The 13,454-nt window shown below is 47.0% G+C and overlaps 1 protein-coding gene across 1 annotated transcript in view; it reads left to right on the top strand.

Moving 5' to 3' along the window:
* HEATR3 (HEAT repeat containing 3) overlaps positions 1–13,454 on the top strand; it is a 39,677-nt gene that overhangs the window by 15,053 nt on the left and 11,170 nt on the right. Inside the window, exons 5-10 of the mRNA XM_015419259.1 lie at positions 1,474–1,583; positions 1,750–1,890; positions 6,189–6,460; positions 9,413–9,503; positions 10,506–10,660; positions 12,492–12,574. Coding sequence (XP_015274745.1) covers positions 1,474–1,583; positions 1,750–1,890; positions 6,189–6,460; positions 9,413–9,503; positions 10,506–10,660; positions 12,492–12,574 — 852 coding nt within the window. The remainder of the gene's footprint in view (positions 1–1,473; positions 1,584–1,749; positions 1,891–6,188; positions 6,461–9,412; positions 9,504–10,505; positions 10,661–12,491; positions 12,575–13,454) is intronic.

A 13,454-nucleotide genomic window follows, 5' to 3' on the forward strand; every position in this document is an offset into this window, starting at 1 on the left:
GGTGGGGAATGGCACACACCTAGCTTCTCGCTCACGCTGCCACATTGAATCTTTTCGTCTTCCAGAAGCACGCAGAAGGTCCCAGGTTCAATCCTTAGCATCTCCAGTTAAAAGGGCCAGGTACTAGGTCAGTGGTGGCGAACCTATGGCACGGGTGCCAGAGGTGGCACTCAGAGCCCTCTCTGTGGGCACCTGTGGCATCACCCCAGCCAGGCCCAGACCATCATTAAAGTGTTGAATTCTCTGCCAAATTATTTTAAGTAAATGAAAGCATTTGGGATTGCTTTCTTTACTTTGTTTGAATCATCAAGTTAATGTATGAGTTGTTTTTTCTAAAATAAAACCTCAGTATTCAGGTTAAATTGCCGTGTTGGCACTTTGCGATCAATAAGTGGGTCTTGGGTCGCAGTTTGGGCACTCGGTCTCTAAAAGGTTCGCCATCACTGTACTCGGTGATGGGAAGACTAGAGATGTGAAGGCCCGGGAAAAAACTGGAAAAATTTGGGGAAAAAACGGTTTTTTCCCATTTTTTTCCTGAAGCCTTTTTGGTTTTTCCCGAAAAATTGGAAAAATTGAAAAAAGAAAAGAAAAAAAAATGATTATGGAATGTTTTATTTTAACATGATGAATAAAATATTTTAGGACAAGGTGTTCAAATATTTTTCAAATCATTTCTAAAATATATATATATGGTATCAGATTGATCTAATTTCTGTGCACTGAGGACAAGCAAGTCCTAGGTTACAAACTGAACTCTCCAATGCAAGAACAAGATGCATTTCTTCCTTTAGGAGGTGCGATTGTCAGAAGAAAATAAAAAAGTTTCAGTTTTGTTTTTGCATGTGGGTGGAATAATTGTTTGGATACACTATATTTTTAATATGCTAGTTGTGATAATTTCATGCCAAGTAAAAATGTCCATAGTCATATTTTATGTTCCTAAAGTAACAGAATGACTTTCAATCTAGAAAAGACAAAATAAATGCTAATGTAGCATTTTTTCAATTTTTCCAAAAATTTCCGTTTTTTTTCCGGAAAAAAACAGGGTTTTTTCGAGCTTCAAAATTTCCGGAAATTTTACATCTCTAGGAAAGACCTCTGCCCTGCAGAGCTGCTGTCGGTATAGACAGTACTGATCAATGGCCTCATTCAGTCTAAGACAGCTACAGGTGAGAGTTCCATTCAGGGGAGGGTCCACGGCTCAGTGGTAGAGCATCTGCTTGGCACGCAGAAGGCCTCAGGTTCAGTCCCCCGGCATCTCCAGTTGAAAGGATCAGGAAACGGGTGATGTGCAAGACCACTCTTTGGAGAGCTGCTGCCAGTCTGAGTTGACGATAATGACCTCGACGGACTGATGGTCTGGTTCAGTATAGCGCAGCTTCATGTGTGTGGTGTGACTTCCATTGGTGCACTGTTAGGGGTTTCAGAGCAACTTTGCTCAAGAGTCTTTTTGTCTCCCCCCTCCCCCGTCAGCGAATGCAACAGCACGGCCGTCTCCATATTCAACAGAGAAGGGTGCTTGGCGCTGGTGCTCCAGTTTTTAAAGAGATTTCACACCAACGTGGACCTGGCTATCGCAGTGGGTAAGTGGCAGGAAGAGGACGGCCCTGCAGAAGCCACGGGATTAAAACCGCGTAGAAATTTAAAGTCGCAGCTGTGCAATCTGGCGAGGGAGTTGGGTCAGCGGGTCGAAGAAAGGGCCCGATGAGCCTAAGCGGGACGTTGACCCACGTTTCTTTGCCTCCACAGCATCTTGCTTGCAGGCCGTAACGGAAGATAACCCGGATCTGCTTTCGTCCTTCGATGCGTCCACACACCAAGTGCTGGAAACGGTCATGGTGTCGTCGGACAAAACCATGGAGCACGTTCTTCTACGGACGCTGGTGGCAGGTAGCTGTTTTTAGCTGGGCGACAGCGAGGGTCGATTGAATCGTTATTGGTCTGGGTTCCAGAAGAAAGGGGAAAGAGAACTGTGCCAATTTGGCGCTTAGTAATATATTCATAAATTATAATATACAATAACAGAAAATAAGTAATATATATAGTGAATGTAGACGGTGGTCTCCGGAAGGGTGTGCCGTTTCGACAATGATCTTCTTCTGAACAAGGGTGTGTACAAAAACTGTCTTTCAACAATTCATTTCTTGGTGACGTATTGGAAATATACTGTTGATTCACTTCATCATGAGCTTACAGCTATGTTCTTCAATGGGCTATAATTGCTGAATGCCCAATACGTCACCAAGAAATGAATTGTTGAAAGACAGTTTTTGTACACACCCTTGTTCAGAGGAAGATCATTGTTGAAACGGCACACCATTCCGGAGACCACCGTCTACATTCACTATATATATTACTTATTTTCTGTTATTGTATATTATGACTTATGAATATATTACTAAGCGCTAAATTGTCACAGTTCTTTCCCCTTTTTTCATTGGTCTTATTACTGTGCCCATTCTTGTAACTATTCTCTGGGTTCCAGAAGACCATTGTTGCATCCCAGTGATGCAGTTATGTGTATAATGCGGCTCCTTGAAGTATGAGCTAAATGGTCTGAATGCTGTATTCCTATCTGTTAAGGGAGGCTTTGTTGGCTTTTAATTTTTTTTTACTTTTAAAGTTTTTTTAAAAAAACGATTCTTGCTGTTCCATTCAAAAAGGGGGAAAAATTATGAGAGCTACAAACTGGGAGGAGGGGTGTTTGTTCTCACAATAGGAGTGTGAACCCCTCCATCTTCTGATGAACTGGTCAGCCAGTGTGTGAGAGAGGACGCTGGACTAGATGCCCTTCTTCGCCACGCGATCGTCCTCGAACCGTTTTTTTTTTTAAAAACGTTCTGAGTGTTGTCGTGCTAGACTGATATGGCATTTCAGTGCTACAGCGGCACCATTGAGATGCCTTGGCACCAGTGTTCCCTCTAAGCTGTGGAGTCTTGTGCCAAGGCATCTCAATGGTGCTGCTTGGGGGGGGGCAACAGTGGGAGGGCTTCTAGTGTCCTGGCCCCACTGATGGACCTCCTGAGGCACCAGTTTGGTGTAGTGGTTAAGTGCACGGACTCTAATCTGGGAGAACTGGGTTTGATTCCCCACTCCTCCACTTGCAGCTGCTGGATGACCTTGGGCAAGCCATAACTCTGGCACAGCTGTTCTTGAAAAAAGAGCAGTTTCTGTCAAGAGTTCTCTCAGCCCCACCTACCTCATAGGCAATGTTCCCTCTAAGCTGTGGAGTCTTGTGAGCAAAAATTCTACTTTGTGAGCCACTGGCATTAAAGTTGTGAGCGAGTGATTTGGTTGCTGCATAAATTAGTTTGCTCTGAAGCTATCCTCCCTGAGCTAAGACAAAAATGTGTGAGATAGAGGCTAAAAAACTGTGAGCTAGCTGACACTAACTCATCTTAGAGGGAACACTGCTCACAGGGTGTCTGTTGTGGGGAGGGGAAGGGAAAGGAGTTTGTAAGCCGCTCTGAGACGCCTTTAGGTAGTGAAGGGCGGGGTATAAATCCAATCTCTTCTCTTCTCTTCTTGTGAGCAAATATTCTACTTTGTGACCTACTGGCATTAAAGTTGTGAGTGAGCAATTTGGCTGCTGCATAAATCGGTTTGCTCTGGAGCCCTCCTTCCTGAGCCATCCTTCTACTTTGTGACAAATGCTCCCTCTAAGCTGTGGAGTCTGGTGAGCAAAAATTCTACTTTGTGAGCTACTGGCATTAGAGTTGTGAGCGAGCAATTTGGCTGCTGCATAAATCGGTTTGCTCTGGAGCCCTCCTTCCTGAGCCATCCTTCTACTTTGTGGCCAATGCTCCCTCTAAGCTGTGGAGTCTGGTGAGCAAAAATTCTACTTTGTGAGCTGTCGGCATTAGAGTTGTGAGTGAGCAATTTGGCTGCTGCATAAATCGGTTTGCTCTGGAGCCATCCTTCCTGAGTGAAGACTAAAATGTGTGAGCCAGAGGCTAAAAAACTCTGAGCTAGCTCACACTAACTCAGCTTAGAGGGAACACTGTGACCTACTGGCATTAAAGCTGTGAGCGAGCAATTTGGCTGCTGCATAAATTAGTTTGCTCTGAAGCCCTCCTTCCTGAGCTAAGGCAGAAATGTGTGAGCCGCGCCTAAAAAAACTGTGAGCTAGCTCACATTAACTCAGCTTAGGGGGAACACTGCTTGGCACCAAGAATGGCTCAGCCTCGCTTTGCTAACCCGACACAAGCTGCTTTGTATGAAAAGGTAAATTAAAATCTGCTAGCAGCCAGTTGCTAAAACGGCTGTGTCCGAAATGACACAAAACAATCCATTAGCAACTGGCTACCAAAACGGATTACAAAGGCTGTCTGAAAGGGGCCCTTTTGGTTTGTTTGTTTTTTGTCCCTGACTTTCTTGGTCGGTATGGGTGAGGTTATAGTTTTGGCTCCTTGACTTCCTGTCACTGGCCCCTGACATCACATAACTTCCTGTCACATGCTTGCAACCCAGTAGGCCCTCGGTCTTCTGGCTCGTCGTCTGCCTGTCACGGGGCTCTGACATCGCGTGGCTTCCTGTCGCATGCTTGCAGTTCAATAAGTCCTGCGTTTAGAAGGGTTGAAGTCCATTTTTCTAAGAGCTGTCTGGTGCTGTCCATAAAAAATGTACTACGTGGTCCTACTGCATGGGTAGATCTAGTGTAAGTTATACTTGTGCACCTAATGAAAAGAACGTGCCATGTCTGAATCCAGCAGATTGCTATAGCTTCAGTTTTGTTACACTGTTCTTCCTTTGCACAATTTGAGCACCACGGTAACTCAGGGTTGCTGGCCTGTATTTACCTCAACCTCTTATTGTGGAAATAAATACAATGGCCTCTAGAAAGAGGCTTTGGGCGGGTGCCCCGGCCTTGGACACTCAGTGCCAATTTTCTATGGCGATCTCAGCAGGGTATAATGACACTGAGTCGACCATTTTCTCCAGAGGAACTGATCTCTGCTACCTAAAGAACAGTTGTAATTTTGAGTGATCTCCAGTTTTCACCTGGAGATTGGCAACGATGGTTCCCCAGAAGGGAATGGTTGGTTTGGAGGGTGGAGTCTATGGCTTTGTACCTGTCCGAGGTCCCACGCCTCCTGAAACCTCGCCCTCTTCAGGCTCCATCCCTCACATCTCCAGGAATTTCCCACCTGGAGTTGGCAACGCTATCTCCTTCCCAGCCAATCATCAACCTACCTTTATTTCCCCCTCACTCTTCAGCTTTCCACCCCCCACACACCTGCAGCCTCTCCCGTGCTCTGAAGCCCTGACTGCTACGTCACATTGGCTGTCATACGGGGGCCACCTCAGCAGCATATAAGGATACAGAGCCCACCATTTTCTCCAGGGGAACTGATCTCTGCCGTCTGGAAAGAAGCTACAATTTATTATATGGCCATTTTCCAAGATATAACTTTCTCTTATTTTTTTGGTGACTAAAGTTTAAAATTTAAAAAGGTGAAGGAAACCTGATGTTTTACTTTTATTGAGTACCTAATTGGGATGTTGTTTTAAGGGAATATTTTGATATGTTTAAGATTAAAGGAATTAATATCAGGTGCTGGAACCTAGATGCCATGTTTATAAAAAAAAAAAGTAAAAACACTGAATTATAATTTTTAAGTAATTAAAGGTTTATAGGAATTTTTATTTTATTGAAAAAAAAAATCTGGAAAGCAGTTGTAATTCTGAGTGATCTCCAGCCCTCACCTGGAGATTGGACACATTTTACCTCAGAACAGCAAACTGTTTAGAATGTTAGAAGCAAAAGCCAATCAAGTTGCATATGCAAACGACCTCTGTGTTCCGAGGCAAAGGCCAATGAGGCTTCATATGCAAATAACCTCTGTGTTCTGACTGGCTATGGGGGGGAGAGGAACAGCAAACTGTTTAGAATGTTGGAGGCGAGACTCGAGCAATGCAACCAGTGGATAGGGACAGTTTCTGAGTGACACACCAGGGCGCCAACCAATTCCGGAGCATGTGGAATGTTCTAGAGAAGTGCCACCACCATTCGGCTTTTATATATAAGGGAGATTAGATTTTTACCCCGCCCTCCCAGCAAGGTCGGCTCAGGGCGGCTTGCAGCAATATAATACAGTACAATAAATAATAAAAACCCAATCAAGCCTAAATTTAAAACCATAACTATACAACTTAATAAAGTGCTAACATTTTATTCCCTTCTTCAGGAGTACTTTGGAATATAAAGAGCACCCTGCCCTCTGGGAGCCAAGCAAGCACCGTGAATGCTATCCTGAAGACCCTCTCGGAATGCTTAGCAGTGGACGCCGGTGAGGTGGTCATTCGGATGAAGGAAGAGGAAACGGAACGGTTGAAAACTGTGGAGGATCTGGGAACGGAGGAGAACGGGAGCAGCTTGGCAGTAAATGAGGATGAAGAGATGGAAGAAACGCCCAAAAAACCCACTAAAGGGAAAACCGACGTTTCAGATCTGCTTCCAGTGAGTGTGGCCTAGTTGACAAGGCTCTAGGTGATACTGGCAATTATGCTAGGGGTAAGAGAAGCAGAGGATTGTGGTTTCCACGGTGGTTCAGAAGAGGATCCGGTTATCTTTTGGCTTCACAATCTCATGGAGGAACTCAGAAGCCCTTCAGGTCTAATGTAGCGGGCAGGGACGGAGAGTCCCCGACTTTTCCCTGTCCGCGCCTGATCGCCCCAACTCTATCCTCTTGCCCAACTCTTCTCCCACATCTAGGGTTGCCAACTCTGGGTGGGGAAATACCTGAAGATTTGGGGGGTGGAGTCTCAGGAGGGCAGAGTTTGGGGAGGTGAGGAACCTCAGTAGGGTATAATGCCTTAGAGTCAGCGGTCTTTTGGGGCCGGAGCACTGCTCCGGCAGCTTGCATGGTGGCAAGCCCCGCCCCCGGGTCCTCTGAGCCTGTGCAAAAGCGCTGCGGCTCCGGAAAGCCCCGAGGTCATGCAGGAGCGCTGCAGCCCGGGGAGGCCGGGAGAGCCCCGCCCCTGGGTCCCCGAGGCCGTGTGAGAGCGCTGCGGCTCGGGGAGGCCGGGTCTTTCCCTTCCCTTCCCTTCTCTTCCTTCCTCTCTTTTCCTCCTTTCCTTCTCTCCTTTCCCTCTTTCCTGCCTTCTTCTCTTCTCTTTTGTCCTCCTTTCCCTGTTTCCCTCCTTCTTCCCTTCTCTCTTTCTTTCCCTCCTTCTTTTCTTCTGTTTCTTTCCCTCTTTCCTTCCTTCTCTCTACTCTCCCTCTTTTTCCTTCCTTCTTTCCTCCTATGGCCCAACTGTAGTGAGAAGGGGTTTAAAGTTTAAACCCCTTCTCTCTTCCCCCCCCCCTAGGGGGGGAAGGGAAGGGGAGGGGAGGGGAGGCTTTTGAAGATGCCCCCCCCCGCGCTTCCCCGTCTGCCATCACTTCTGGTGATGTCAGGGGGCGTGGCATATGCTAATAGCCCAGTAACTCATTAGCATACCATATGCTAATGAGCTCCTGCAGCTCTTTTTCTACTAAAAGACCCCTGCTTAGAGTCCATCCTCCAAAGCAACCATTTTCTCCCGGGGAACTGATTTTGGTTGTCTGGAGACCAGTTGTAATTGTGGGAGATCTTCCAGGTGTCCCTGGGAGGCTGGCGACCCAGCCGACACCAGTTTGCTCGTGTTGCTCTGCCTCACGACCCTCCTTCAATGTTTTTGCACAGTATATTCCCCGGGACTGTTCTCGCTTTCGGTGCACGTGTGCAATAGAGGCAGAGTGGAAATGAATACGCTGGCACTGCTGATGCCCATTTGCCTTGCATGGACACATAATGCCTGCGCGCCATCGGAATGTATGTCCCATCCCCAAATCACAAACACTACTATTTGAAGGTTGCTGATAACATGCTTACAGCCAATGCTCCCTCGAAGCTGTGGAGTCTCATCGTGAGCAAAAATTCTACTTTGTCAGCTACTGGCACTAAAGTTGTGAGCGAGCGATTTGGCTGCTGGCCTAAATTAGTTTGCTCTGGAGCCATCCTCCCTGAGCTAAGACAAAAATGTGTGAGCCGGAGGCTAAAAAAAACCTGTGAGCTAGCTCACACTAACTCGGCTTAGAGGGGACACTGCTTACAGCCTGTGCACGTGTAGATGTTGAGGCTATGTGAGATGAACTCGCGTGGTCAGAGGTGAGCCAGTGTGCTCGCGTCCACTCCCCCCCCATATGTATAACTCCATTTGTACAGCTATTAACAATAATAAAGGGCTGTGGCTCAGTAGCAAGCATCTGTATGGCCTGCAGAAGGTCCCAGGTTCAATTCCCAGTGTCTCCATCTAGAAGAAGAAGAAGAGATTGGATTTATACCCTGCCCTTCACTTGGAGTCTCAGAGCGGCTTACAAACTCCTTCCCCTTCCCCTCCCCACAAAAGACACCCTGTGAGGTAAAAGAAGAAGAAGAGATTGGATGTATACCCTGCCCTTCACTACCCAAAGGAGTCTCAGAGCGGCTTACAAACTCCTTTCCCTTCCCCTCCCCACAACAGACACCCTGTGAGGTGGGTGGGGCTGAGAGAACTCTGACACAAACTGCTCTTTTTCAAGGACAGCTGTGCCAGAGCTTGTGACTGACCCAAGGTCACTTCAGCAGGTGAGAGTGGAGGAGTGGGGAATCAAACTGGCTCTCTAAAAGCATCAGGTGGTTGGTGATGTGAAAGACCTCTGCCTGAGACACTGGAGAGCTGATGCCCATCTCAGCAGACAATACTGACCGTATTGGACCAACAGCCTGGTTCAGTGTATAAGGCATCTTCATGTTTTCACTTGTGTTCAGTATGACTAATAGGGAGGTGGGGAGAAACATTGCTGGTGATTTCAGGGAGTGACCATGTTGGTCCTCAGGACACACATGAAGCTGCCTTCTACTGAATCTGACCCTTGGTCTATCAAGGTCAGTATTGTCTACTCAGACTGGCAGCAGCTCTCTTGTGTCTCAAGCTGGGGTCCTTCACATAACCGGCTACCTAGTCCTGGAGAGGCCAGGGATTGAGCCTGGGACCTTCTGCATGCCAAGCAGGTGTTCTACCACTGAGCCACGGCTCGATTCGAGTCTTCTACTACCTTAGAGACCAGTGAGGTTTTTCAGGGTGTAAGCTTTCCAGATTCAAAGCTCCGTGTACCTGATGCAGGGTGGTTTGACTTTCCCAAAATCTTGTTGGTCCTCTGGTGTGCTACTGAACTCAAACCATTCATTGCCGGTAATGTTTCTGAGGTGAAGCCTAAATCCGAATAGAATACCCTCTTGATTTCAGGCAACCTGACTCCCTATTGCTTTGAGGTGTGCCCTCCCCGAAGGGGGTCTCGGGAAGGCGACGGGGGAAGTGTGAGGTTCGCCCTGAGTCTCCTGACCCCCAGTTCTAAATGCCCACCAGAGATTCTCTTAACAACCAGACCTTCCTCTTTGCTTTGCAGAGCAGTAAGCAGGAGCTGAAACAGGTAACTGCTTTACTCCTGGCTCAACAGACGGCTCTGGAAATCATTGTGAATATGTGCTGCAATGAAGGTACGTGATGTAGCCATCTTACTTAAGTGATCTTTCCTTTAAAATAAATAATCATCATCATCTTTCAATTTATTAATCGCTCAGTCCTGCAGAGCTGCTGGCTCTGAGCGATTTACAGTTACTCATTTCACAAGGGACTAACAATGATTCATGGGGGTAAGGGAGGACAACATATATAAATCTTTAAATCGCACACGTTCGCAGCCGACGGGGATTTTTGTTCAGCTGTAGACTAGACATGTTCCAGACAGCATTTTTCACTCGGCTTGGCTTGATGACGTCAGCTTTCTCCAGGTCTTATTCGAGTCGCAACGCTGCACTGCCACCGCCTGGCCAGAATGGCCCATTAGAGGCTTCTTGATGCCGAAGAGATCTTTCTAGGCTTCCGATCTTACGAGCTGGACATTCCGTTCGCCGGCTAACACCTCCCCCTTTCACTCATATATAAGTGTGTTCGTGATTGCAGCTTGTTACAGAAGGAAGGGAATGGTAGCTTTCCTTGCTGGGAAACTGCATTTGACCAACAGCTCCCTGGAAAGTACCCTGGTATCTGGCTACCGGCACTCATGCATCCTGAGACCATCCAGACGGACCCTCTGCGGAGGCATTCTTCCTATGCTCCCTCTGGCATTAAAGTTGTGAGCAAGCAATTTGACTACTGCATACATTAGTTTGCTCTGGAGGAATCCTTCCTGAGCCTGACAGAAACATGTGAGCCGGAGGCTAAAAAACTGTGAGTCTATCTCACACTAACTCTGCTTAGAGGGAACGCTGCATTCTTCTAGTGTGGTACTAGAACAATAGTGAAGAAACAGGGTGGAATCCCTGGAAAATACCTTATGACAAACTGTGTCTCACCTGTGTGAGCTACCATGTAGGGAAGGCATTAAGAGAAATATTCCAGAGAAATAGAGAAAGAGGAAAATGGGGATTCTGTGTTGCACTTTGGAGTTGGGCCTGGCTTGATGAACAAATCTGGTGTTTTCTTCTATGTATTTGCAGAGCCTTCCGATGATGAGTGGGAAGAGCTGTCCAGTAGTGACGAAAGCGATGCCTTCTTAGAAAATTCCTACGAGGAAGGCGGGAAGTTGATGTCACCTCTTTGCCTTTCTGCTGAGGTCCATACGGCTCTCATGAACCACCTGGTTCCAAAGAAGGTAGACCCCTCCAGAGTCCTGTCCTTCCTAGTTCATCTGGGCCTAAGTCACATGACAGAGTTCAAATAATCACATGACTGCTTCTTTGCACTCCGTGAAGCTTTGGATTAGTTTCTGCAACCACGCTGACCTCGCTGTCCATAGAAAACCACTTTTGTGATATATATGAGCATTTTCTTCTTATTTTTTTAAAAAGAAAAACAAAGTATACCGGGTGGGGCACACAAACCCTGTCCAAAGTAGCCCTTTAACTTGCGGAACTCACTGCCGCAGGATTTCTTGATGGCCACTTGTTTAGATGGCTTTAAAAGGGGATGAGGCAAATTGAGGGAAGAGTGGTCTATTAATGGCTTTTACCTGTGGTAGCTAAATGGAACCTCCCTGTCCAGATGCAGTGTACCTCTGGATACCAGCTGCCAGGGCCAGCTGCTTGGGGGGGGGGGTGAGGGTTTTGGCCTCTGAGCCCCTTCTTCCAGAATATTGAATTGGACGTGTTGTGGGAAACAGGTTCCTAGACTAGGTGACCCAACATCCTAATCCGGCAAGTTATATTCTTTGGATCCCAGTTATCTTGTTATGGATAAAATGTATAATCCATCAGCTTTATTATTTAGACTATGAAGAAGAAGAAGAGATTAGATTTATACCCCACCCTTCACTACCCAAAGGTGTCTCAGAGCGGCTTACAAACTCCTTTCCCTTCCCTTCCCCACAACAGGCACCCTGTGAGGTAGGTGGAGCTGAGAGAGCTCTGACAGAAACTGCTCTTTTTTCAAGAACAGCTCTTATCAGAACTACGGCTTGCCCAAGGTCGTCCAGCCAAGTGCAAGTGGAGGAGTGGGGAATCAAACCCAGTTCTCCCAGATTAGAGTCCATGCACTTAACCACTACACCAAACTGGTGTATCATAGAACCATTTATGTCCTGCATCTAAATTCCATATTTTGTTAGCAGACACTGACATATGCAGCAAGGTCTCTCTGGATGCTGCCGTTCAGAGAAATTTTATGTAACCTTCATCAGGGGTTGTCCCACATACTTTCAGATGTATTAGTTCAGTTATAAGTGGTAGAAAACATGCTCTTTAAAAATTGGGGATTGAGGTTTGGGGGAGTCTGTAATTGGCATTCAAATGCCATGTTCTGGGTTGACTCTAACCAGCTTTTCCACTGGTGGAAATGTGGGTGGTGGTAGTTCTCCTTTGACACTGTCCCCGAAAGGCTATGTTGAGGATTGTGAAACCTGATGTGGGGCAAGCGATATAGTTAGGAGCAGGGCTATTTTGGGGCAGGAACGCACAGGAATGGAGTTCCGGCTGGCTCCCGAGTTGGCCACGCCCAGCAGGAACTCATTAGCATAATAGGCCACACCCAACAGCAGGAACTCATTAGGATTGGCTACATTAGGGGTGTGGCCTAACATGCAAAGGGTTCCTGCTACAAAAAAGCCCTGGGTTTTGACAACAAACAGGGTAAACAGAATAAGGAGCAAAAGGTGGGTGTGGCTGGATGACCACACGTCTGGTAATGTGGGGGTGTGTGGCCTAATAGGCTAATGAGCTGCTCTGTCAGGGGTGTGGCCTAATATGCTAATGCGTTTCTCCTGTTGGGTTTGGCCTATTATGCTAATGAGTTCCTGCTGGGCTTTTTCTACAAAAAAAGCCCTGGTTAGGAGTAAAATTCGGGAGAGATGGAATGAAACAGTTGGCTGGATCTGACCCCCCTCTGTGTTTTCGGGGCCCTTGCAGAATTGCAGGATACGCGCATCCCTGAAAATAGTTCTCTCCATTGACTTCATGATAAAGCCTAACAGCTCTCTTCTTCTTTCCTAGATACTCGGAAAAACAGCTTTCCCCAACAGCGCTGCTGTCGACATCTGTGCACGCAGTCCGGCTTGGAAGCCGCTTATTAAAAAGTAGGAGCTGTTCCCTTTCGTGATGCGTGTAATTTGATTTAAGACTGAACACCCACCCCACCCACCGTCTCTTTCTTGGAGCTTTGGGAAGTATCTATCTGGCTGCCTGCTTGGGTGTGTGAAAACATTGGACTGGATGGATTTTTTTTTGTCCGAACCAGCAATGCAGTCCTGACATTCTCTCATAGATTTAGGTTCTAATACAGTGGAGTAACTCTGCAGAGGATTGCACTGACTTTATGGAGGAGATAGGGATTAGGAACTCCTTTGCATATTAGGCGACACACCCCTAATGTAGCCAATCCTCCAAGAGCTTACAGAGCTCTTCTTACAGGGGCTACTGTAAGCTCTTGGAGGATTGGCTACATTAGGGGTGTGTCGCCCAGGGCTCTTTTTGTAGCAGGAACTCCTTTGCATATTAGGTGACACCCCCCCCCCCCAAAGTAGCCAACCCTCCGAGAGCTTACAGAGCTCTTCTTACAGGGGCTACTGTAAGCTCTTGGAGGATTGGCTACATTAGGGGTGTGTCGCCTAATATGCAAAGGAGTTCCTGCTACAAAAAGAGCCTTGGAGCTTTCCCTTCTACTCACTCCCATCCTTGTGAACTTATCCAACTGTTGTAGTCCTCTTCGTGGGCCCTGCTCTGGAAGTCCCTGGCCTCGGAGGCTAGGTGGGGGGCAACTCAAGACAGGGCCTTCTTGGTCGTGGCATCAGAACTGTGCAATTCCATCCCCTGGAGAGATTCGTCTCCCTCCCCCCCTTTATTATTGTCTTCCGCCAACAGGTGAAGACTTTTCCATTTCCTTTGGCATTCCTTTATTGAACCTCTTTATTGTCTGCTATAATCTGTTGTTTGGTGTAGTGGTTAGGAGTGTGGACT

The sequence above is a fragment of the Gekko japonicus genome, unplaced genomic scaffold, assembly GCF_001447785.1.
Source record: "Gekko japonicus isolate JY-2015 unplaced genomic scaffold, Gekko_japonicus_V1.1 scaffold111, whole genome shotgun sequence".
In the NCBI taxonomy this organism is placed as follows: Eukaryota; Metazoa; Chordata; class Lepidosauria; order Squamata; family Gekkonidae; genus Gekko; species Gekko japonicus.